We start from the raw sequence: 26,443 nt of genomic DNA on the forward strand, positions 1-26,443 counted from the left end.
GAGGAGGTAGGAGAGATGTTATCACTGGCTACCAAACTGTTTTGTGCATTTGTGATAAATTGACAAATCCTTGCTATTTTTCTTTAGTAGTGTTTATTCCTAAGTTCAACAAAAAGTTTTTTACTCAATTATAATTTTAAAGAATTTTCTCCTTTTTTTGATTTTTATAACTATATAATGATGAAAACTCATTTCTTCTAAACTTTATTCCTTTACTGTTCTATTGGCTGAATTCTGCAGATAGAAAGGCAAGATGAAGTCACTTATTTTTTTATTTAGGGCAAGTAAATATACTCTTCATTTTCTATCTCTGGTAGTGAAATTGTTATATTTTCTAGGAGGTAAGGGAATAGGGTCTTGCATTATAATGAAATGCACAACCTATGGTACTGAAAGAAAATAAGGAATTGCTCCAGTGCAATTAAAGTATGTCATGGCTCCTTTTTTTTTTTTTTTTTTTTTTTGAGTGCCTGATGTTGAGCAATAAAATACAAATATGGTTAGAAAGAAATATTAGCAACCCCAAGCTGATAACCTTCCAACTCAATTCATGTTCTTGTTTGCTTCTAGACTCTCTTTTTAAATCAATATTGATTCAGAATTTTATTCATTCTGAGAAGATATGTGATTATCCAATAATTCATGGCTGTTCTATAGCACAAATTCACTGCTTTGTGACAGTAGTCAAGAAAAATCATTTTTTCAGAAGTGCATTTCCAATGCCCCTAAATGTGCATCTTTCAGCACTGCCTATAAAATCAGTCTATGAAGAAGCAGCCCGAGTATTTTATATATGTTTTCTTTTGCCTGTTCAGTGGAAGTGGAGGTTGTTCAACTGAATGTAAATGACGCATGTTCGTATAGGGCAAATTATTTCAAATGGTGATGCAAACTTCTTAGAAACTAACACTGATTAGAAAAACCTTTCTTAAAGCAGGAGATTTGACATTCTTGATGTAACATAGGGTGATTTATCATTCCATATGTTTAGGAAATTACTCAGACTGGGAGAAAAACAACCATCTTAAGGTCATGGTACCACAGTATTGTTTGATTTGAATCGATGCTGAAGGAGTCTCATTTGCATTTCCATTAATCTTGCCATGTCCAATGTGGGGTCGTGTTTCTGCCCTAGATGAACTTCTGGAATGCACATCATTTTCTGCATGAGGCATTGCCTTCATTAGGTGATGAAACATGTCTCCGTGCCCTTTATTTCACCCCCACCAAATGTGTTCCTTTGTAATGCTTTTGGGATTGCCTCATCCTCTCACTGCTGCAGCGTCAGTCAGGCTCTTACCATCTTATGTCTGAAATACAACAGCAATCTTCTTGTTGGTCCCTCTGCCTTAACTTTCCTATTTCTTCTGCATCATTCAGATGCACAAAAGGATGTCAATTGTATTACTTTCTCGGAAGACTTGAGGGGCTTTGTAAATCTTGCCCCAACTCCTGGTGTGTCGTTCTTCTAACTGCTTTCTTGTCTCCTCACCGAGGCATAGCTCTTTGTGCTGGCAGAGCATGTGCTTTTGTGTGGCTTTCCCAGTTGACACATAAGTATCCTAAAATTCCTCTCTTCCAAAAAGCTATTAAGTTACTCCATAAGTGTCACATCCAGCTTAGTCATGGAAACCTTTCTAGAATTATTGGTGTCCCTAAGGTCAATGTGAAAATTCAACTTAAGTTGGGTTGCATGGATTCTACACTGATATACTTTGGTTATGAGGGTAACATACATGTATTTTACTCCTTCCCATGGTCACCCCAAAGGCAGAAATTGATTCTTTTTTCATTATGAAAGAAAATTTTGTTTTGCTATTTATCATTTTATAGATGGCATAATGGATGTTCAGAGAGAAAAATTATAATTCTCCCAAGATCATACAGTCATAGGTGGCAGAGATAACATTTGATACCACATAATTTGATACCCAATTTTTATTCACTAGTATGGGATAATGTCTTCATTACTTCCTTTGTAAGCTCCTACTGGTCTTTTTGTTGTTGTTGTTGTTGTTGTTGTTGCTGTTTAGTTTATTTATTGAGGGAGAGAGAGAGAGAGAGAGCATGCTAGTGGTGGGGGGCACAAGGAAAGGGAGAGAACCCCAAGCAGGCTCTGTGCTATCAGCTCAGAGCCTTATAAGGGGCTCAATCCCATGAACTGTGAGATCACGATCTGAGCTGAAATCAAGAGTCGGACACTTAACCAACTGAACACCCAGGCATCCCTCCTACTGGTACTGACATTACAAATTGAATGCTGCATTAATAGAGAGAGTAATTTTTCACATCAGTGCAATTCTAGGAGTCTATTAACTTGCCTTTATTCCAAGTGAAATCTATCTGCAGTGATTAGCTAGTAATTGTCAAGGTTGATCTCCTATTTGTGTTTTCATTACCTAAATAAAAGATATGAATTCAAAATTACATTGACATTAAAAAAAATTTACCTCAAAAACATTTATTGAGTGCCTGTTATGTATGTATATATGAGGCACCAAAGTAGGTAATAGCAATAGAACAATAACCAAACTCTGGTGTCTGCCCTAAAGGAGCTATGAATCCAGTAGGAGAAATAGTCATGTATATTAGCTTCCTCTTGTTGCTATAATGATTACCACGAATGTGGTGGCTTATAATCACACAAATTTTTTATCTCACAATTCTGGAGGTCAGAAGTCCAAAATAAGTCTTAATGGTCTAAAATGAAGGCATAGGCCCAAATGCATTTCTTTCTAGAGAAATGAATCTTCTAGGGAAGAATCCATTTTCTTACTGTTCCAGCTTCTAGAGACTGCCACATTCCTTGGCACACAACTCCCTTTCATCTTCAAAGCCAGCAATGGCCAATTGAGTTTTTCTCATATCACATCACTCTGACCTTGTTTTCATAGTCACATATCCTTCTTTGACACTTCTGTCTCTTTCTTCCCCGTTTATGGACCCTTGTAATTATATTGGGCTCACCTACATAATCCAGGATAATCTCCCCATTTTACAGTTCTCAACTTAATCACACCCACAAAGTGCCTTTTGCCCTGTAAAGTAAAATATTCACAAATTTGGGGAATTAGGACACAGGCATCTCTCTACCACAGCAAATGCCTTGTGGTATAGTGTACCAAGTGCAACAATGCAAATAATAAGTATATATGTCTCAGAGATGAATGCAATGAGCTACTTTGGGAATATATGAAAGTTATATGGGGTTATATGAAAGTTCTCAGCACTGATCTCTAGTCAAAGTGGGCTCCACCCACTGGCACAGTAGCCAGTAGAATGTCTTGGTTCTTGTTCTTCTCCTAGAGGATGTGTGGGTAATTTGTAAGGGAACTATATGATTTCTTTAGCCATTATCCAAGAACAAAGAGGGGAAAGGCATATTGTTCAAAGGGCACTATGCAGAACACCTGATTTAGGCTGGAATCATAGCAGTACAGAATGGCTAGAAGATCAAGTTTGAAGTGAGGGATGGTAGAAGATGAGGCTGGTGAGATGGGTCAGTTTGTGGGAGACCATGTGTATTGGGCTAAGAAATAGGAATATTCTCCCTGTAAGAAATGGCAAAGACACGGTCCCTTATCTTTTGTTGATACTTGGAGGAGAGGGAATCTTTTCCTCAGACGAAGTGGCAGGACCTCATTTATACACAGAATCATAAACATGTTTGAAAAACAAAGGGTAAAACAAGTATTTAATTATTCACAATTTTCCACTAGCTGTTGTAGAATATTAAAGCAAGACTTAATTTTCTACTACATCAGTTTTCCTTGGTTTTGGAAAGCTATCTGACTTGGTCGCTAATAATAGCTCTAATTCCCGCTTTGTCCCAACTTACAGTTCTCTTTTTGCTCTCTAAACCACATTACATTCTCTGAAGAATATACTTGAAAAAACAATATTAAAGGTTTATGATTTTTGCTTTTTTTAAAATTATTTTTTATTATTATGATTAAGGTATAACTGACAAACACATTATATTAGTTTCAAGTGTATAACATAATGACTGGATATTTGTATATATTGCAAAATGATCACATAATAAGTCGGGTTAATATCCAGCACCATACATAGTTACAGAATTTTTTTTCTTATAATGAGAATTTTTAAGATTTAATTTGTTAACAACTTTCAAATATACGATACAGTATTATTAACTATAGTCACCATGCTTAGATCCCCATGAGTTATTTTTTAAAAGTAATTAATTATTTTATTATTTTTTAAAATTTAAATTCAAGTTAGTTAACATATAGTGTAGTAATGATTTCAGGAATAGAATTTAGTGATTCATCACTTACATATAATACCCAGTGCTCATTCCAACAAGTGTCCTCCTTAATGCCCCTTGCCCATTTATCCCATCCCCCACCCAACACCCCACCAGCAACCCTCAGGTTGTTCTCTGTATTTAAGATCCTCTTATGGTTTGTCTCTCTCTCTCTGTTTTTATATAGTAATTGCTTCCATTCCCTTATGTTCATCTGTTTTGTATCTTAAATTCCACATATGAGTGAAATCATATATTTGTCTTTCTCTGACTGACTTATTTCGCTTAGCATAAAACCCTCCAGTTCCATTCATGTTGTTGCAAATGGCAATATTTCATTCTTTTTGATTGCCAAGTATTATTCTGTTGTATGTATACCACATCTTCTTTATCATTTATCAGTTGATGGACATTTGGGCTCTTTCCATACTTCAGCTATTGTTGATAGTGCTGCTATAACCATTGGGGTGCATGTGCCCCTTGGAATCAGCACTCCTGTATCCTTTGGATAAATACCTAATAGGGCAATTGCTGGGTTATAGGGTAGTTCTAGTTTTAATTTTTGGGAAACCTCCATACTCTTTTCCAGAGTGGCTGCACCAGTTTGTGCTCCCACCAACAATGCAAAAGGGTTCCTTTTTCTCTGTATCCTCACCAACATCTGTTGTTGCCTAAGTTGCTAATGTTAGCCATTCTGACAAGTGTGAGGTGGTATCTCATTGTGATTTTGGTTTGTATTTCCCTGATGATGAGTGATGTTGAGCATCTTCTCATGTGTCTGTTAGCCATCTGTATGTCTTCTTTAGAGAAGTATCTATTCATGTCTCTTGCCCATTTCTTCACTGGATTATTTGTTTTTTGGGTGTTGAGTTTGCAAAGTTCTTTATAGATTTTGGATACTAACTCCTTACATTATATGTCGTTTGCAAATATCTTTTCCCATTCTGTTGGTTGCCTTTTAGTTTTGTTGTTTCCTTCGCTGTGCAGAAGCTTTTTTATCTTGATGAGGTCCCAATAGTCCATTTTGGCTTTTGTTTCCCTTGCCCCTGGAGAAATGTCAAGTAAGATGTTGCTGCAGTTGAAGTCAAAGAGGTTGTTGCCTGTTTTCTCCTCTGGGATTTTGATGGTTTCCTCTCTCACATTTAGGTCTTTCATCCATTTTGAATTTATTTTTGTGTATGGTGTAAGAAACTGATCCAGTTTCATTCTTCTGCACATCACTGTTCAGTTTCCCCAGCACCATTTGCTGAAGAGACTATCTTTTTTCCATTGGATACTCTTTTTGTTTCTTTTTTTTTTCCCAAAGATTAGTTGGCCATTCATTTGTGGGTCCATTTCCGGCTTGTCTATTCTGTTGATCTATGTGTCTGTTTTTGTGCTAGTACCATACTGTCTTGATGATTACAGCTTGGTACTACTGTTTCAAGTCTGGAATTGTGATGCCTTCAGCTTTGGTTTTCTTTTTCGGGGATTGCTTTGGCTATTTGGGGTCTTTTCTGGTTTCATATAAATTTTAGGATTGTTTGTTCTAGCTCTGTGAAGAATGCTGGTGTCATTTTGATAGGGATTGTTTTGAAAATGTAGATTGCTTTGGGTAGTATCAACATTTTAACAATATTTGTTCTTCCAATCCATGAGCATGGAATGTTTTCCATTTTTTGTGTGTCTGCTTCAATTTCTTTCATAAGCTTTGTATAGTTTGCAGTGTATAGATTTTTCACCTCTTTGGTTAGGTTTATCCCGAGGTATTTTATGATTTTTTTATGCAGTTGTAAATGGGATTGATTTCTTGATTTCTCTGCTTCATTATTGGTGTGTAGAAGTGCAAACCATTTCTGTACATTGATTTTATATCCTGTGACTTTGCTGAATTCATGTGTCAGTTCTAGCAGTTTTTTGGTGGAGTCTTTTGGATTTTACACGTAGAATATCATGTCATCTGCAAAGAGCAAAATTTGGCCTCCTCCTTGCTGATTTGGATGCCTTTTATTTCTTTGTGTTATCTGATTGCTGAGCCTAGGACTTCCAACATTATGTTGAATAACAGTGGTGAGAGTGGATATACTTGTTTTCTTGATCTTAGGGAGAAAGATCTCAGTTTTTCCCCATAGAGGATGATATTAGTGGTGGGAATTTAATATATGGACTTCGTGATCTTGAGATATGATCCTTCTATCCCTACTTTCTTGAGGGTTTTTTTATGAAGAAAGGATGTTGTATTTTGTCAAATGCTTTTCCTGCATCTATTGAGAAAATTATGTGGTTCTTATCTTTTCTTTTGTTAATGTGATGTATCACATTGATAATTTGTGGATATTGAACCAGCCCTGATTTGCAGGAATAGGTCCCAGTTGATCATGGTGAATAATGTATTTAATGTATGTTGGATCCAGTTTGCTAGTGTCTTTTTGAGGATTTTTGCATCCATGGTTACCAGGAAAATGGTCTGTAGTTCTCCTTTCTTGTGGGTTCTTTGGTTTTGGAATCAGGTAATGCTGGCCTTGTAGAATGAGTTTGGATGTTTTCCTTCCATTTCTATTTTTGGAACAGCTTCAAAAGAATAGGTGTTATCATTTCTTTAAATATTTGGTAGATTTCCCCTGGAAAGCCATCCAGCCCTGGACCCTTGTTTGTTGGGAGATTTTTGATTACAGATTCAATATCTTTACTGGTTTTGGTCTGTTCAAATTTTCTATTTCTTCCTGTTTCAGTTTTGATAATTTATATATTTCTAGATTTTGTCCATTTCTTCCAAATTGCCAAGTTTGTTGGTATATAATTGCTCATAATATTCTCTTATTATTGTTTGTATTTCTGTGGTGTTGGTTTTGATTTTTCCTTTTTCATTCGTGATTTTAAAATTTGGGTCCTTTCCTTTTTCTTTTTGATCAGTCTGGCTAAGGGTTTATCAGTTGTGTTAATTCTTTCAAAGAAACCGCTCCTGGTTTCATTGATCTGTTCTACTGTTTTTTTTTGATTTTGATATCATTTATTTCTGCTCTAATCTTTATTATTTCCTGTCTTCTGCTGTTTGGGGACTTTATTTGCTGTTCTTTTTCCAGTTCTTTTAGGTGTAAGGTTAGGTGTGTACTTGAGACGTTTCTTCCTTCTTTGGGAAGGACTGGATTTCTATATACTTCCCTTTATGATAGCTTTTGGTGCATCCCAGAGGTTTGGGATCTTGTGTTTTCATTTTCATTGGCTTCCATGTACTTTTGAATTTCTTCTTATTTTCTTGGTTAATCCACTAATTCTTTAGTAGGATGTCCTTTAATCTCCAAGTATTCATTGTCTTTCCAATTTTTTTCTTGTAGTTGTTTTTGAATTTCATAGTGTTGTGGTCTGAAAATATGCAAGGTATGATCTCAGTCTTTTTGTGCTTATTGAGGCTGATTTGTGACCCAGTATGTGATCTCTTCTGGAGAATGTTCCATGTACACTTGAGAAGAATGGGTATTCTGCTGCTTTAGGATGCAATGTTCTGAATATATCTGTTAAGTCCATCTGGTCCCGTGTGTCATTCAAAGCCATTGTTTCCTTGTTGATTTTCTGCTTACATGAGCTGTCCATTGTTGTAAGTGGGGTGTTGAAGTCCCCTACTATTATGGTAATATTAACAATGAGTTTCTTTATGTTTGTGAATAATTGATTTACATATTTGGGTTCTTACACATTGGGGGCATAAAGATTTACAGTTGGTAGATCTCTTGTTGAATGGACCCCTTAAGAGATAATGCCCTTCTTCATCTCTTGTTACTGTCTTTATTTTAAAATCTAGTTTGTCTGATATGAGTATGGCTACTCCAGCTTTCTTTTGGTGACTGGGAGCATGATGGATGGTTCTCCATGACCTTACTTTCAATCCACAGGTGTCTTTAGGTCTAAAATGGGTCTCTTGTCAGCTGCATATAGATGGGTCTTATTTTCTTATCCATTCTGATACACTATGCCTTTTGATTGGAGCATTTAGTCCATTGATATTTAGAATGAGTACTGAAAGATATGAATTTACTGCCATTGTGTTGCTTGTAGAGTTGGTGTTTCTGGTGATGTTTTCTGGTCCTTTATAGTCTTTGCTGCTTTTGGACTTTTTTCTTTTGTTTTGTCTTTTCTCCACTCGAAAAGTCCCCCTTAAAATTTCTTGCAAGTTTAGTGGTCATGAACTCCTTTAGTTTTTGTTTGGGAAACTCTTTATCTCTCCTTTTATTTTGAATGACAACCTTGGTGGGTAAAGAATTCTTGGCTGCATATTTTTCTAATTCAGCACATTGAATATATCCTGCCACTCCTTTCTGGCCTGCCAAGTTTCTGTGGATAGGTCTGCTGTGAACCTGATCTGTCTTCCCTTTTAGGTTAAGGATTTTTTTTTCTCTTGCTGCTTTCATAATTTTTTCCTTGTCTGTGTATTTTGTGAATTTGACTATGATATGCCATGCTGATGGTCAGTTCTTGTTGAATCTAATGGAAGTTCTCTGTGCTTCTTGGATTTTGATGTCTGTGTCCTTCCCCAGATTAGGAAAGTTTTCTGCTCTAATTTGCTTACATAAACATTCTGCCCTTCTTTCTCTCTCTTCATCTTTTGGGATTCCTATGATTTTGATGTTATTTCTTTTTAATAAGTCAGAGTTCTCTAAGTCTTGTATCATGATCTTTTGCCTTTGTGTACCTCATTTTTTCTGCTTCATTATTCTCCATATTTTGTCTTCTATATCACTTAGTCGCTGCTGTGCTTTGTCCATCCTTGCTGTTGTGGCTTCCATTTGGGATTGCATCTCAGTTATAGCATTTTTAATTTTGTCCTGACTAGATTTTATCTCTTTTATCTCCACAGAAAGGGATTCTATGCTCTTTTTCAACCCTAGCTAGTATTCTTATTATTGTGGTCCTAAATTCTAGTTCAGACATCTTGATTATATCTATGTTGATTAAGCACCTTGCTGTCATTTCTTTCTGTTCTTTCTGTTGAGGTGAATTTCTTTGATTTGTCTTTTTGGAGGAAGAAAATAATTAATAAAATGAAAAATGGAAATCAAAAAATTAGAAACAAAACAAAAAATCAAATAAAGGAAGCTAGATCGTAGTGTATTTTGGTCTGCTTGTTGAACGGAGCTTCATAAAATAGAGAATCTCTCTACCCCTCGCCTGGTTTTGCTATGTCTCTCTTTGTCTCTCTCTCTCTCTCTCTCAAGAATAAATAAACATTAAAAAAAATTACAAAAAAAATTAGTGCCTCGGTGGCTCAGTCCATTAAACATCCAATTTCAGCTCAGGTCATGATCTCATGGTTTGTGGGTTTGAGCTCCAATTCAGGCTGTATGCTGACAGCTCAGAGCCTGGAGCCTGCTTTGGATTCTGTGTCTCCTGCTCTCTGCCTCTCCCCTGCTCGTACTCTGTCTCTCTCTGTCTCTGTCTCTCTGTCTCTCTCTCAAGAATAAATAAACATTAAAAAATTTTTTACAAAATATGAAATAGAGAAAATAAGGAAAGAAAAGAAAAAAAGTAAGAAAAATTTTAAAAAATTAAAAAATTACATAATAAAATAGAATAAAATGAAATAAAGGAAATGAAATAGCATAACAAATTTTTAAAAATAAAAAATAAAGTAAAAAAATAAAATTTTCTTTTTCTGTATCCAAGAAAGAAGAAGAAAAGAATGAAAACAAAGAAAAAAAGAAAACAATTTAAATAAAAACAAAAGCAAAGAAAATGAACAAATAAATGAACCAACAAACAAAATGAAACCCTAATGAGGTTTTGTCCAGTTTCCCCTAGAACTGAAACTATGAAGTCCTCTATAGTCTGTACACTAAGTAGGTGGTGTGACTTGTGTTGGTCTTCCAGGGTACATGCTTGGAGGGCACAGTTAGGTGGGGCTAGGTGTAATAGTTCCATTCTGCAATAGGTGGTGCTGCTTAACTTACTGGAGTGGATCAGTGTGGCCCCCATGCTCCTGCAAGTATGTTCCTGCCTGGGAGAGGTGGAAATGGCTTCACCCAGCTCCCTAGTCTCTGGCACAGGAACTTCAATTCACTCTCTGACCAACCCATGATCAAGCATCCCTCCTTTGTCTCAGCCTCTGTCCACTTCCTGCATGTACACTGTTTGTGTCCAAGGTGTCCACCTGCCAAGTGGCACCTTCCTTCAGAGTTTTATCTCAGATAAAACACAACTCCACACTTCAGAGATCCCTGCATCTTGGACCTCAATTGACTTTCTGGGGGAGGGGTCTCGCTGAGCAATGACTGGGTGCCAGCTTGCCCCAGAAAATATCGCTCAGTGGCAGAGGTTCAGAGATTATGGCAAATCACAGTACATAGTCAGAACCAGGTTTGATCCCATTCTGGTTCCTTTATCCTAATACCAGCAAATACCTAATACCAGCTGCTCTCTGAGGTCCACTGGGACCTTTATTGTGAGGAGGCCATATGGCCTCTATCAAATGCACTCCAAGTGGGGGAACCACCTCTCCCCATGTGGCACACAGACCCTTTAGACCCTGCTGCCTGCTGCTGGGGATTTATCCTACTTCCTCACCAGAGCTCTGCCAGGCACTGAGCTCTGGAACTTCAGACTCTGTACTCCACTGTTTATAGAATCCTGGTGGTATTGAAACCCTCTCCTTTCTTCCCATCAATGGTTTTGGGGAACAGATTTCTTGTTCAGTCCCCTGTGAGTGTTTTCACTCTTTCTCTTTCTCTCCAGCTACTTTTGGGGGAATGTTTTCTTGAATGATACCAATGTGCTGCACTATCCCTCTTTCTCTTTCTCTCTCTGCAAGAACAGCTCCCTACCCTCTGTGGCTTTTCTTTCCCTCAGTTCACCTCTCCACACCATGTGCGTGCTGAGTTCTGTGGCTCAAGTTATGCAGATTGTTGAGTTAATCCTCAGATCAATTTCCTAAGTGTTCAAAATGGTTTGGTGCTGATCTAGCTGCATTTCAGGGATGAAACAAGCTCCGAGTCTCCATGCTGCTCTGCCAACTTAACTCCTCTCCCCAAATTTTGCTTTTTGTAACTGATCAATGGTAGTTATATTGTTATTTTTCTTTGAGAAACAGATTGCTTTTAAAGAAAAGGGTCTTTCCAAGCATAACTTGCTGCTTTATCTTACGATTTGCATTCAACAAAATTATGTGAAATCCACACCCATGAGTTGAATTAATTACCTGAACTATTCTTCTTAATCTTCCTGAATTATTTCTAAGAAGAAAAATTGTATTGTATGAGTAAAATAACAACTTTATCTATAATAAGTAACTTATATTATAAATGTTTTTAGTGATTCTGTTGTCAAATAATTTTGGTGATCGGAGAATCACATGAACTTAAGGAGGTATTAAAATGATTGCCTAATTATAATTATTTTTTTCTGTAAGTTAAATATGAATATGATTGTATTCAACTAGCTAAGCCATAGGATAGTTAAGCATTGTGGCTCTTTTCACTTAGCTGGCCTCTCAGTCTATTTATTCCAGAGATGCAATTAGAGACTGTGAGGGCCTCTGAAAAAGCAAGGGCCTGTATAGATTTCAGGAAATAAAAAATTTGCATGACAATACAAGTTCTGCCAACACATGGGGCAGGCTGAAGTCATCACTTTCCAGCTGTCATTACTATATGGAATCAGCTAAATCTTATCGTTTGACTGTGGCTTTAGTTTAGTGTATTTTCAACTGAAATAAAAGGCAGCCAGGATTTACAATCAGAAAGTGTCAGCTTTTCAGACAGATTTGACAATGGCATTTCATTTACACTGTGATCCACTTTTTAACTTTGTAAAGTGCAAATCACACCAAAATTGGAAGCCAGCCTAGGTACCTTTTTTAAAAAGTAATCTTTTCATCAAATGTGGGGCTCAAACTCACAGCCTCTGAGATTGAGTTGCATGCTCTACCAACTGGTAGCCAGCCAGGTGCCCCTCCAGCCCAGGTACTTTTAAACCAGTTTTGACTATCTTTAATGTAAAAAGTGAATAATTACAAGATCAATATAAGTTGAGTTCTCTGACTTATTTCAGTTAGCATAATATACTCTAGTTCCATCCACATTGCTGCAAATGGCATTAAGGAGGGCACTTTTCAGGATGAGCACTGGGTGTCATATGTAAGAGATGAATCACTGGGTTCTACTCCTAAAACCAAGACTACACTGTATGTTAACTAACTTGAATTTAAATGCTTTTTTTAAATTTTATTTTTTTTAGTTTTGAAAGAGAAAGTGCATAAGTGGGGGAGAGGCAGAGAGAAAGGGAGACACAGAATCTGAAGTAGGCTCTAGGCTCTATGCTGTTAACACAGAGCCCAACACAGGGCTCAAACCTGTAAACTGCGAGATCATAACCTGGGCCAAAGTTGGACGCTTAACTGACTGAGCCACCCAGACACCCCTAACTTGAATTTAAATAAATAAACAAAAAGATGAATATAAGTTGCTAAGCCCTTTTCGTCTGCTTCCTCTCTCCACTCATCTGTGGATGTTCTTTGAGATCACCAATGAGCAACTTTCTGTCAAGTGGCTCAACATAGGCTTTGGGATCAGACCCTGTGCCTTCTAATTATGCTAAGGGTAATAGGGCAAATTAGCTTCCCCTCTGTACCTCAACTTCCTCATTTATAAAATGGAATTTTGACAATGACATATATCACAGAATTATGGGGCATTAAATAACATAATAAATATACCAGGGATTTGCATAGTGCAAGGGAGTACAACTCACATGTGTTCTATGTGTAATTGTGCAAAATGGCAGATATATGTGCAAAGTACTTACAGCAGTCCCACGTATAAATAAGCATTCAGTTAGTAATCATTTTCCAGTAGAATTCATAATCTCTCATTCATGGAATTCTTTAGCTTTCTTGAATGTCACTTTCTGTTTCTTTTTCAGTAACTGTTTAATTTTACCTTTTACCCTTAACTGTGGTGTTTCCCAAAGCTCATACACATCATGATGACCTGCTTTTCTCTTTCTTACTCCATCAACTTTGGTCTGTTATGAACAGCTAGAATTAAGAATTATGTACAAACTGAGACTGAGGTTAAGAATGAGATTCAGAATAAAATCAAGTAGTCTTGGTGGTCTCCAAATATGATTATATATTAGGATTATGTGATGGGACAATTAAAGATACATATTCTCATGCCCACCCCAGACCAAGAGAATTGTAGTATTTGGTGCGAGGGGCTGGTAACTTGTATCCCCAAACAGTTTTTAAGCTGTAAAGCCAGATTTGTGAACTAAAACCTGGAACCAGCAAGAATACCAACATTAGTGTTCCACATCAGAGTGGAAGATCCGAGTCTAAGAGCACAGGAGTCAGAGGGCAGGTAGAACATGGAGCCCAAGTTGAGTCAGTCAGGAATTGGAAAACCTATCCACTCATGACCCCACTCTGTGCCCCATGGTACCCTCTTCATGTCTCTATCATGGCTCTACTACACAGTGTTGAAATTATACTTTTGAGCTTATGTGTCTTATTCAACTGTGAGACTTATGAAGGCAGACTTAGTGTCAAGAATTCATTCTTGAATCTCCATTCTGTTCATAGCAAGAATACAATGTGTTGTTAAAATGAATTATTGAAACCTAAATCAAGACAAGAGAGTGAGTTTATAAGTGGGACTTTTTGGTTGCTATAAGGGACATGAACTAGCAAAAAGCAAGAAAAGGGAATTTGGTGTAAGTATACAACGTATCTCATGAAACAACCCTGGGCCTTAGGTAGGAACTGGACCAAGAAGCTATACAGCCCACCAGGACTTCCACCTCTGTCTCACTTAACGTATTTGCTTCAGTAATTTCTTTCTGAAAGCTAGTGTTCTCTGCTTCCCTGGTCTTCAGGCTTTATGTTTTGCAGTTCTAATCTCCCACTGACTAACTTACTGTCCATTCTAATTCAAAATTTCTGGGATACAGTGACCAGGAATGACTGGCTCAGCTTAGGCCTAGTGTCCAAACCAGATTCAGTTCCTGCTTGCCAAGGAACAGGCATATGGGAGAAATCTACCCACTCCTATGGATTAGAGAGGAGGTCAGTTACCAGTTGGGCAGAATTAGACAAGCAGTCAGGAAAAGAGAAATTGACAATGTGTCAGAGAATTCGACATTGAAGTATATATGGACTATCTCAAACAGGAAACATTTCACATGCTTCCCCTTGGAGTAGAAGCCAACGTTGGCATTGCAGGGGAAGGCCAGTGGGATCTGTTCTGTTGCAATAAGACTACACAGAGTGTGGATCCCAGGTAGGGCATCTTCTTAGCCTCTCCATGCCTTGTTTTATTTTCATATGTAAAGTGAGGCTAGTAATGGTTTCCAATCTATCTACATAATAAGGTTTTTGTATCAAAGTAAGCAAAATAATGCATATGAATGCTGTACACTTAGCATTTAATGCTAAAAACATGTTAAATATTATTGTTATTGTTGCTATAGTAACATTATAACTGACAGGTCCTGCAGTTCTTCTTTGTGGAGTTCATCACTTGTCATGATATAAATTCTGTGACTTCCACATATTTATCTTAAGACTTGACCCAAGACTCCAGTTTAACTCTGGTTGAATGCTAGACTTACAATCAGATATCACTTCAAAATCAATCTCATGCTCTTTTTCTTATAACAATTTTACAGTTTCTTCCACCTACTAATGTTCTCAAACTGTTTCAGTGGCATCAATCTCTCCTTAAGCCTGGGCAAAAGACTAAAAGTGATTAAGAATTGGTCACTTGATCTGAAGCCATCTTTGACTTCTCTCTTTTACACCCCACGTCATTCATCAAGTTTTATTTATTTTTTTCATGTAATTACATTGACTAATAATGAATATTCACTGGGGGTTTACTATGTGCCAGATCCTGCTTTCAGCACTTTTTTTTTTAATTTACATCCAAGTTACTTAACATATGGTGCAACAATGATTTCAGGAGTAGATTCCTTAATGCCCCTTACCCATTTAGCCCATCTCTCCTCCCACAACCCCTCCAGCAATCTTCTGTTTGTTCTTTATATTTAAGAGTCTCTTATATTTTGTCCCCCTCCCTGTTTTTATATTCTTTTCGCTTCTCTTCCCTTATGTTCACCTGTTTTGTATCTTAAAGTCCTATTGTGGGTGAAGTCATATATTTGTCTTTCTCTGACTAATTTTGCTTAGCATAATACCCTCCAGTTCCATCCATGTAGTTGCAAATGACAAGATTTCATTCTTTTTGATTGCTGAGTAATACTCCATTGTATATATATACCACATCTTCTTTATCCACTCATCTATTGATGGACATTTGGGATCTTTGCATACTTTGGCTATTGTTGATAGTGCTGCTATAAACATTGGGGTGCATGTGCTCCTTCGAAACAGCATATCTGTATCCCTTGGATAAATACTTACTAGTGCAATTGCTGAGTTGTAGGGTAGTTCTATTTTTAATTTTTTGAGGAAACTCCATACTGTTTTCCAGAGTAGATGCACCAGTTTGCATTCCCACCAGCAGTGCAAAAGAGATCCTCTTTCTCCACAACCTCACCAACATCTGTTGTTACCTGAGTTGTTCATGTTAGCCATTCTGATAGGTATAAGGTGGTATCTCATTGTGGTTTTGATTTGTATGTCCCTGATGATGAATGATGTTGAGCATTTTTTCATATGTCGGTTGGCCATCTGGATGTCTACTTTGGAGAATGTCTATTCATGTCTTTTGCCCATTTCCTCACTGGATTATTTGTTTTTTGGGTGTTGAGTTTGATAAGTTCTTTGTGGATTTTGGATACGGACCCTTTATCTGATATGTCGTTTGCAAATACCTTCTCCCATTCTGTCAGTTGCCTTTTAGTTTTGCTGATTGTTTCCTTTGCTGTGCAGAAACTTTTTATTTTGATGAGGTCCCAATAGTTCATTTTCGCTTTTGTTTCCCTTGCCTTTGGAGACTTGTTGAGTAAGAAGTTGCTGTGGCCAATGTCAAAGAGGTTTTTGCCTGCTTTCTCCTCAAGGATTTTGATGATTTCCTGTCTTACATTTAGGTCTTTCATCCATTTTGAGTTTATTTTTTTGTATGGTGTAAGAAAGTGGTTCAGGTTCACTTGTCTGCCTGTCGCTGTCCAGTTTTCCCAGCACTACTTGCTGAAGAGACTGTCTTTATTCCATTGGATATTTTTTCCTGCTTTGTCAAAGATTAGTCATATGTTTGTGGGTCCATTTATGGGTTCTCCATTCTGTTCCATTGATCTGAGTGTCTGTTCTTGTGCCATTAGCATACTGTCTTGATGATTACAGCTTTGTAATACAGCTTGAAGCCCAGGATTGTGATGCCTCCTGCTTTGGTTCTCTTTTTCAAGATTGCTTTGGCTATTCGGGGTCTTTTCTGGTTTCATACAAATTTTAGGATTGTTTGTTCTAGCTCTGTGAAGAATGCCAGTGTTATTTTGATAGGGATTGCATTGAATATGTGTATTGTTTTGGGTAGTATTGACATTTGAACACTATTTGTTCTTCCTATCCAGGAGCATGGAATATTTTCCCTTTGTTTTTGTGTCTTCTTCAATTTCTTTCGTAAGCTTTCTATAGTTTTCAGCATATAGGTTTTTCACCTCTTTGGTTTCCTTGCTTGTGCACACATTCTCTCTCTCCCTCTCCCTCTCTCTCTCTCTTAAAAAAAAGAAACAAAAAAAACCCAAAGACAAAATCTTCTATCCCAGATTTTTAGGCTTTCTATAGTCTGATCCTATGGTATCTATTCAGTTTTTCCCCCCTTCTCCTATCCCATTATTTATTATTCCAATCAGGCTGATCTTTTCACTATCCCCACAAACATGCTAATCATATCTACCCTAGGTGACTTCATTCATCGCCACAGGTCTAAACTTCACCTGTCTAACTTAATATATTGTGGCTCTAATCTCAGCTGAAAGTGACATTTCCTTCCCTGGATCTCATAACACTTTCTTTGTACCCCTCTTATGATATAATGTTCTGCCTTGTATTATAACAATTTTGGTACTTTTCTTATTTCTCTCCCTGCTCATCAGTTAGCTTGCTGAAGACAGAGACCGTTTCACTAAATCTTGTATACCCTGCAGTGTCTCTTTCAATGCAGAACACGTAACATGTGATCAATAAATAGCTACTGAATTTAACAGAATTCTAGTTTCATTCACACAAAATGTTTTTCTTTGCCTTTTGTTTTATTCTAATCTTTCACAAAAGTCTCATTTTCTTGAATGAAACCCTTGTGACTCTTCTAGTCTTTGATGAAACCTACTTTCTTAGAAGTCTTATAACACTTAAGGCTGATACCACATAATATGGTTCTTTATTAATTGTTTTATATGGTATGTTCAGTGTTCATGTGTTACAACACAGGGCCTGGTAAATAAAGATTCTTAAGGACTTTTGTTGAATAAATCAATGCATTGATCTTGTCCCACCAATTGTAAGGTCTCTGAGATAGGGACCATGCCTTAAATATCTTCTGTGCCCTTGGATCTCTCAGCATATAATAGGTGCTTTATGAATATTCACTGACTGACTGGCTCTTGGATTTCTGTTGCATGTTTGTCTTTACATTCCTGTTGTTTTGTCCTCAGCAGATGATTACACTAAAGAGGTCTCTGAGTCCTCAGACCTCATTTCCCCATTTACAGGCAGAGTCAGGTTGCTGACACATGCGTTTGGTGATGGTTGTTGTTGTTGTTGTTGTTTTGCCATTCTGTTTAGGAATGTTGTCTTTAATTCCAGGACTAAGCCTTCTCAAAGGACAAATCCCTAAAGGAAGCAGGGGAGGGGGGGTGGGATTGCAAAATACAGATCCCTGGCCAGAATGATTTTACAGAACTTGCTCCTGGGTCTGCTTACACAGTACATGCCAGGGGAAAAAAACCATTCTGTGTGTACCTTGTACGGTTTACAAATGAGGGTAATATATCACAATCATGATGCAACAATGCGTCATGATGTGGCCTAAGATGTATAAAATAACTTCCATCCTAGGGCACCTGGTGACTCAGTTGGTAGGATCTTAAAATATCAATTAAAAATAATGTTTATATAGTATGATAGTGACTTGTATATACCATATAGCCAATGTGGCAGAGACCAACAATATTTCAACCTCTTGAAGGAAAGCCTAATCTACTGAGAGAAAGGGGAGAACTAGATAAGTAAGCATCTCTATTATATTTTGCACCTCACAAGTATGCAATACTTGATGATGGTAGATGGTAGAATGGCTTTGCAGACTAGAAGAGCTCCAAGTTTTGCTACCCTGGATGCAATCTATAATGTTATTATCCAGAACAAAGGGAGGTATGTGTACAGTATGCACAGAATATGGTCCTTAACAACTTTTCCTGGTCTTGCTTCTAGCTGGAGAGAGGGAAAAGGATTGGCAGATGTAACCAAGGCAAAACTGATGTTTCCTTGGACCAAAGATTGAATACAGCATTATACTGGGCAGTAGCCAAGTTGTAGATTTTTCTTTATTAATATTGTATATGTATTTATTTGCCATTTCATTGGCATATATGCTTAAAAACTTCTTTGTTTTAGATGCAGGTGATCCAAAGACATTTGATCTGAATTTCAAAGGGCCTGTTGCCAAAAGGTAAGCAATTCTTTTCTTGGAAATATATTTCTTGACAAACACAGAAAGCTTATCTTTGGTACCATTTTCTGGTCAATGGAGAATTATGTCTGTTATGAAGGGGAAATGACTTATTTTTTTGCCTAAATGTCACGTTCTTTATGTAGAGAAAATACAGAGAACAAATCTTTCCATGAGTCATGGATATCCTGTCCTATTCAGCAAATGAACTGCCTTAAATTATTGGACCAGAGAGTTTGTGTTTTTCAAAAAGAAAAGCCTAAAAATGCTTTATAAGATTTAACCACTTTGTAGAGAAGCAAACACATTTGATAGTTGTTTGATGCACCTGTTTACTGTGTGATTCACCATTGTAAATGCAAAGTTGCTATGCCAACTTCTTCCACACCAGGTATTTGTGCTACGCAGCTTCCCAAAGCAGACAGCTTTCTTGGAGATAACCATTCACCAAGGCATCATGTAAGCTGTAGGATATTTTAGACTGCTCTAGGGAAATGTGTACTTGTCTCAACTGGTGCTTCTTTCTAAAAGTTGTATGGCATTTAAAAACTATCCAGTAATTCATAGGCCTCTTTTATTATTATTTTTACCCTCTATTCCCAGGCTTCCTGCTAATCAAAACAGGGGTTTACAGGGTGGAATAGGTAAGAATGAGGAGAAAATTATGCTGTTGGCAGCTGGGTTTTGCTTAGCTTTCACCTTGATTTCTGGCAGTTGTATGTCATAACAGACTGTTAGGTGAAATAGCATGAATAGCACGATCAGCATGCTATCGTTGTTTTGAGCTGCCAACCATCAGCATGTACGTTAGCATTTACTGTTACGTGCCTGTAATATTCCGGCTTTAAACAAATGTGTATTCAGTTTATTCTAATTCTGTAAAAAGCCAAGTCATTTGTTTGGGGTTACTTATTTGAGGGTGCACCAATGCCTTCTTTAGAGTAAGTCTGAAATCTCTTGTTCTTTCCATGGTAACACCATGAATACGTTCTGTTGTCCAGTATACAAACAGCCTCATTTGGTATGTAGGTTACTTTTACTGCACTTACATTCATTTTCCAATAACTAATTTGTGCTAATTGAACCTAGCCTATTGGCCTTAAGGGACCACTAGATATAATCCAGATTCAATAGTAGTAGTAGTAGAAGTAGAAGTAGTATATGGTAGTAATAATGAGAATTATAATATAAATTGCTGTCACATTTGGACAGACAAAATACAGATTGTAGGTATGCCTTTTCTTCCTTTGTTTTCCATAACATTTATTTATTTTTTTAAATATTTTAAAAAATGCATTTATTAATTTACATCCAAGTTAGTTAGCATATGGTGCAACAATGATTTCAGGAGTAGATTTCTTAATGCCCCTTACCCACTTAGAGCCCATCCCCCCTTCCACCACCCCTCCAGCAACCCTCTGTTTGTTCTCCATATTTATGAGTCTCTTCTGTTTTGTACCCCTCCCTGTTTTTATATTCTTTTTGCTCCCCTTCCCTTATGTTCATCTGTTTTGTATCTTAAAGTCCTCATGTGAGTGATGTCATTATGATATTTGTCTTTCTCTGAGTGACTAATTTTGCTTAGCATAATACCCTCCAGTTCCATCCACGTAGGTGTGCCTTTTCTAGCCATAGAGAAGAGAGCAGAGTTAAACCTGGCTGGCTTTAGGTGTGGGGAAGGAGTTGAGATCTGTCTTCATTTATTTAGAATTTAATGATGGAACCAGGTAGTCCAGGTAAAGTCCAAAAAACTGTGATAACCACTGTGAGGAAAGTAATTTATTTTTACTGAGGGCCTTTTTACTGAGGGCCTTTTGTGATGCCCCAGCACCACAAGGCCTTCAAAGGTGAAATGGTCATTATGTGGGCATACTTCCCCCACTCTTCAATCCAAGAACAGGGGAAAGTGTTGTAAAACCACAGGAGCTTAGTGACAGAAAGACACAGCTGACCCATTTGTAACTTTTCAGGCTGCAGGATTTTATAATGCCCTTCCTGGAAAAACAATTAGAGTGTTTAAAGAGCAAATGAGAAATCCCAAATTCTTCACATTACCTCTGGCAACAGAATGAGCTTTAATAACCTCTTTTGCTTACAGATATCACTTCCCTTCTGAAGGATACAAAGTATTATCAGAGATCCAGGCCAATTCTTACACCATTCTCTGCTTGTCAGTCAGCCATCTTCTATACACCTCTCTCAGTTCACAAGAACATCATTTTGTCCCCTTTATTCAACAGAATTTTTTTAAAGGTTGTTTTGCATTGGGTTGAGATTGTGAGCTTGGTAAAAATGAGTGTCTAGCACCCTTAGCAGTACATTAGGCAATGAAAATGAATGCACATAGAAAACAAAGACATAAGGCTCTTTTATAAGATGCTGCATGAGAAATTCCTCTTGTTAATTTAGAACAAATAAATTTTTAATTTAATGGCAAATTAGTATACTTTCTTCCATTATATAAAGAGAACTGTGTAATCCAGCATATTTTTCTTTTGTACTGAATTGTAGAAGGCCCACTGATAAATTCAATTTCAATGCCAGCAACTACATTAGCCTTTGAGTCAAGAATTTCTTTTTGGGAATTTGAATTTCTATTTCTACTTTAATAACTCTCTTGCACCCAGGTGTTTTAAATCATTTCATTTAAGTTTTTTTTCTTGGAAAGAGGCAGCATATAGGTAGACAGGTAAATAGAAATAAAAGGCCTACACGTTCCATAATTACCTTTTTCCTCTATACACAAAATAGATGAAGGACATATGACTCATACTAATCAAATTGGTAGGTTTCACAATGCTTAAAATAACTATTATTATAAAAGGTAGAAAATCTATCTGAAATGTAATAAGATGCATTTATTTCTACCTGAAGCATTGGGCGGAGGTGGCAAATTCACTAACTCTCAAGATGAGAGAGGAGAAACATTCATTACAGATGTGGTGGAGGGGATTCATTCACATAAAGAAGTTGGACTAAATGACCTCTAAGTCCTTTGCAATCTTAAAATTTCAAGACTGTGATTCGACTCTTAATGCCAAAGTACAGAAGAGTCCAGCTTCTGGCTTAAGTGACACACATAGAAAGCACTGTACTGATGCCCTCTTGTGAATTCTGAAGTGCCATTATCAAGTAGACATCTCAAGTTATTGTGAGGACACAATGTTGTTTCCTAAATTTATGCACTTCCCATATTGGCTACCTGTTGAAATAATTGGTGTGCTCTTTGTTATACCAATTATGACACCATTTATTTTTATTTCTCTTAATTTCCTTTCAGATTTTGAGGCTGAGAGTTTTCAAAGGGAGTGCTATGGATATAGGCTTTTTATTTCAAACTATTTTACAAATCAAAATGGTTTCTAGCCTCCTCTCTTCCTTCATATTCTCTCCAGTAGAGGTTTATTGTATAGCACTCTCCTCAGACTGATTTTGAGAAGGTTACCAATGATCTCAATCTTTCCAAGTGCAGTGGTGGTGACTTTTGTTTTAACCTCACAGCAGCATTTGACAAAGGTGACCACTCTCTACTTTTTGAAATGTTCTTTTCTTTTGGCTTCCTTGCCATGATACTCACCTGAAGCTTCTTTCACCTCATTGGCTTCTACTTTTCAGTTTCTTCAATCTTTGTTTGATCTCCAAATGTTGGAATGCCACAGGACTTGGCCTTTTCTTCTCTTTCTCTAGTCTGTTTTTACACTAGGCCAATAATTTTAAATATTATCTGTATGTCAATGACCCTCAAGCTTCTATTGCTACCAATGGCCCTTCCATTGGCCTCCATGTTTCTGTATTTAGCTGCCTACTCAACATTTGTCTTTGGATTCTCAATACTTATTCAAACTTAATTTGGCTCAGCTGAAATCTTGATTCCTACTCCTGCTCCAAAGTTCTAAAACCTCCTGCCTCAGTCTTTTCCATCTCAGAAAATGACACCAGTATCCATCAGGTTACAGATCCTTGGTTTCTTTTTGTTTTTCTCATCTCCCATATTCACTCCAATAGGAAGTCTTATTGATATAACTCCATAATATGTCACCAAATCAACTGTTTATCCATCTTTCCTTCTACCACCTATACTTTTGCACTGAAATCTAGAATGGTCCTCCTTCTTTCACTCCTGCTTCTCTTAAATCCATTATCCACACAAGACCCTGAGTGAACTTTCAAATCACAGATGAAATTATGCAGCTCTTCAACTTATATATTTTCAATAGCTTCCCATAGCACTTTGATTAAAACTCAAATTTATGGGGCCTTTTGCGAGAGCCCTCTGTGTAACTCACTGACCTTATCCCCTATCACTCTTTCTCTCTTTAACTTCTCATTGTAGCTACACTTGCTTTCTTCCCATTTTTTGAACAGTCTAAATTTGCATCCTCCTTGGGGACTTTGTGTTTGTTATTCCTCTGACTGAGATATTTTGCTCCCAGACTTTTGCATGACTGGCTTCCTCTTATCATCCTGTTCCTAACTGTCATTGCCCCAGATGCCTTAATGACAATCCAGTCCTGCAGCCATACACACTCTTTCTCTCTCTCTTTTTTTTTAGTAGTTTCAGGTTTTAAATTGCAGCTAGTTAACATAGTCACTCTCTGCTACATGAATTAATTGTATTTACTTTATACGTTTTATCACTATTGAAAAACTGCTTTATTCATTTCTTCGCTTACATAATTAATGTCTTGTCTATAGTATCATGTCAGTGAAAATCAAGAACCTTGTATATTTTGTTCATCGCTCTATCCCCTGGACTTACAAATTCCCTGACACATATGCATTTGTTGGATGACTAAATGAACTATCATCCTAGCTTTAAAACTGAAAACATGCTGGAAAGGATAGAAGCTAGTTGGAATGAAGGTAGGGAACCATTTAGAAGACTCCTTCAGTAATCTGCCTGACAAATGATTAAAACCTGGACTAAGGCAATGGCCCTGGGAGAAAAGAAATTTAAGAGGTAATGAAAAGGCAAAACCTTTAAGGCTTTAGGACTGATTGTATGTTGGGTGTTGAAGAGAGAATCTAGCATGACTATGCCCAATAACCAGATGGATTGTGGTTACAATCACCAAAGTAGGGAACACATGAAGAAAAGCAGAGAAATCATGTGTTTAGATTTTGAAATGTTGAGTTAAGGATGCCTATGGCATATCCAGGTAGGAATATTTAGTAGAAAGTAAGAAATACACTTCTGAGGCTCTTTGAAATATTGATACGTTTATTTTAACTAAAAAAGTATCTAAATAAAGAGGGAAGTTTGAAAGAATATTAAAGTAGAATAAAAAATGTAATTTTTCCCTGATCATCCCTAGAGTAAACTGCAGGTACTTTCTCTGGTGCTTGCAGAGTTCTCTGTGTGCTTATAATATTGTGTTGTAGTTAGTTGTTTGCTTGGCTAACTCAACTGAACCATGAGTTCTGCTAAGCAGAACTGCACATAGTAGACCTGTGAGTAACAGTTTTGATCATGTTGCACCTCCTACTCAAGTTTCACTAGTGAGTTCCCACTGTATGAACATTAATATTATATTCACATCTCTACACAGATTTGTCTCAATGTATCTGCCTAAACTACTCTCCCCTCCCCTCCCCTCTTGTCCTCTCCTCTTCTCTTCTCTTCTCTTCTCTTCTCTTCTCTTCTCTTCTCTTCTCTTCTCTTCTCTCTTTGTCTCCCCTGCCACTCTGTCTCTCTAGGGTTTTGAAACCCTTGAATGAGCTTTCTGTTGAACCAAACCAGTCCTGTATACTTCTACAGGGTCTGAAAACTTATTATGTCACTGTCCTGGAAGTACAACAACAACAACAACAACTCAGGGATGGTGGCTGGCACTAACAAAGCTCACAAGAGACTGATGTATAAAACCAGAATGCCAATACAGTAATTTACGTTAAGAAATTTAATTGCTGAGCAGACCTGGTCTTCATGTTGACCTGACCAGCACATTGCTCCCTTGAGACAAACTGCATGAGAAACTTAATTATCAATAGGTTGCTTGATAAGTATATAGTTAGAACAAGGGAATTGCATGAGTGGGATGTCTAGTGACATCAGGTGCTGGCTGCCTATGGTGTCTATCAACAGAATGGGATCTTCACATCAGTTTGACTTGGTGCCCTAACCTGGAGAGTGTTTGGAAGGGCGATGCTGTTTGATCATTATTTGCAATTCTCCTTAAATTTGTTAATAAATTCAGTCAATTTAAAGTTAGGCTTGCTGGACTGGGAAGCTTACAGTATCATTGAAGTGACTACATACGTCTCTGCTTTAATTATGTGTTGATTTCATAGTTTAACTCTTAGAAAGTAGTATTATTTTCTATTCTCTCAAGTTTTGGGGAAGCACCTTACTGTTACATAAAGTGGTAGTCTTCCTTGCTTAATGGTCTGGCTCAGGATCCACCTCTTCTGACCCTACTCTCAGAGTGCCTTCCCTCCACTGTCATCCTGCAGCTTGTGCTATGAATGATACATACACTTGCTTTTTAACTTTTGTACTCATGTATTGTTTTGTCATCTGGCTTGTCAGTCTCTTGGACGACAGAGATCTACATTCAGTATAAGTGTAATTAATGATGAGGGCTGGCTCTTCCCTGCCCTGTCCCCCACCTCAATATACCACTGGTTAGAGCACCTACTCCTTGGATGGAATTCTGCTTATAAAGAATAGGGTTATTTCTTTCATAGCTATGCTTATAAATGTTAACATTCTTTGAATCTTCATCTTTCAGGTCTACTTTTCTATGAAAAAAAATAAGTAAAATAAACAAATTCCATCTCCATGTCCTGAGAAGATAATATATGATCTTTATCACAGGGTGCCAAGTGTAGCAATTTGGACCTTATTTTTTCAGATTTGGATCATAGGTCAAGAAAATAGTCATAACATTTTAATGGCTTTTCTCTAACACAAAATGAATGAGATAAACAGAATAAACTGAACTTTTTACACTGGGACCTATAAATCTCTGACCTGCCTTGACATAGCATTCTGGGATCTGCACTGCATACAGTGTCATGCCTTCTGTGGACACTTCATGAAAACTAATTGAGTTGAATATTGGTCTGAGGTAGATTTCATAAGCCCTGATAATGCCAATAACTCAGAGAACTCTCATACCATGCTCCTCTTAGCTGAGATTGCATTTAGGAATTTGAACACCCATATTACACTAATGTCATCTGAAGATGGTATAGAATTTGGATAGCTTCTCAGCAAGAACTTTAAATATGACTTTAAAGTCTTAGAGTTCAAATGTATTAGTAAAGCTTTACTTATGCCTGTGTATGGTAACTGTTTTGCCTCAAATGTGATAGCACTATAGCCATTATTCAGCCTCTTCTGAGGTTCACCCTTATATTTATTTATAGGTTCTATGTCACTTTGCTTCTTCCCCATCCCTGTTTTCCTTTATTCCTTAAACCAATATTTATAGTACATCTAACTTTATGATAAGAATTATGCTAGTTGGTGATAATATAAAGATAGGATGTCTTTTCCTCAAGGAATTAGATAATAGAAGAAACAGACAACTGAAAAGACTTTAAGGTTCAATGTGGGAAGTACAAGCTGTGGAAG

General features: G+C 37.1%; 1 protein-coding gene across 8 annotated transcripts in view; it reads left to right on the forward strand.

Annotated features, from left to right (window-relative positions):
* Positions 1-26,443, forward strand: part of SLC44A5 (solute carrier family 44 member 5) — a 370,848-nt gene that overhangs the window by 200,513 nt on the left and 143,892 nt on the right. For all 8 annotated transcript variants that reach the window (XM_060626610.2, XM_060626604.2, XM_060626603.2 and 5 more), the window contains one exon: positions 18,810-18,864. In XM_060626610.2, the coding sequence (XP_060482593.1) occupies positions 18,810-18,864 (55 nt within the window). The remainder of the gene's footprint in view (positions 1-18,809; positions 18,865-26,443) is intronic.

The sequence above is a fragment of the Panthera onca genome, chromosome C1, assembly GCF_046562875.1.
Source record: "Panthera onca isolate mPanOnc1 chromosome C1, mPanOnc1 haplotype 2, whole genome shotgun sequence".
In the NCBI taxonomy this organism is placed as follows: domain Eukaryota; kingdom Metazoa; phylum Chordata; class Mammalia; order Carnivora; family Felidae; genus Panthera; species Panthera onca.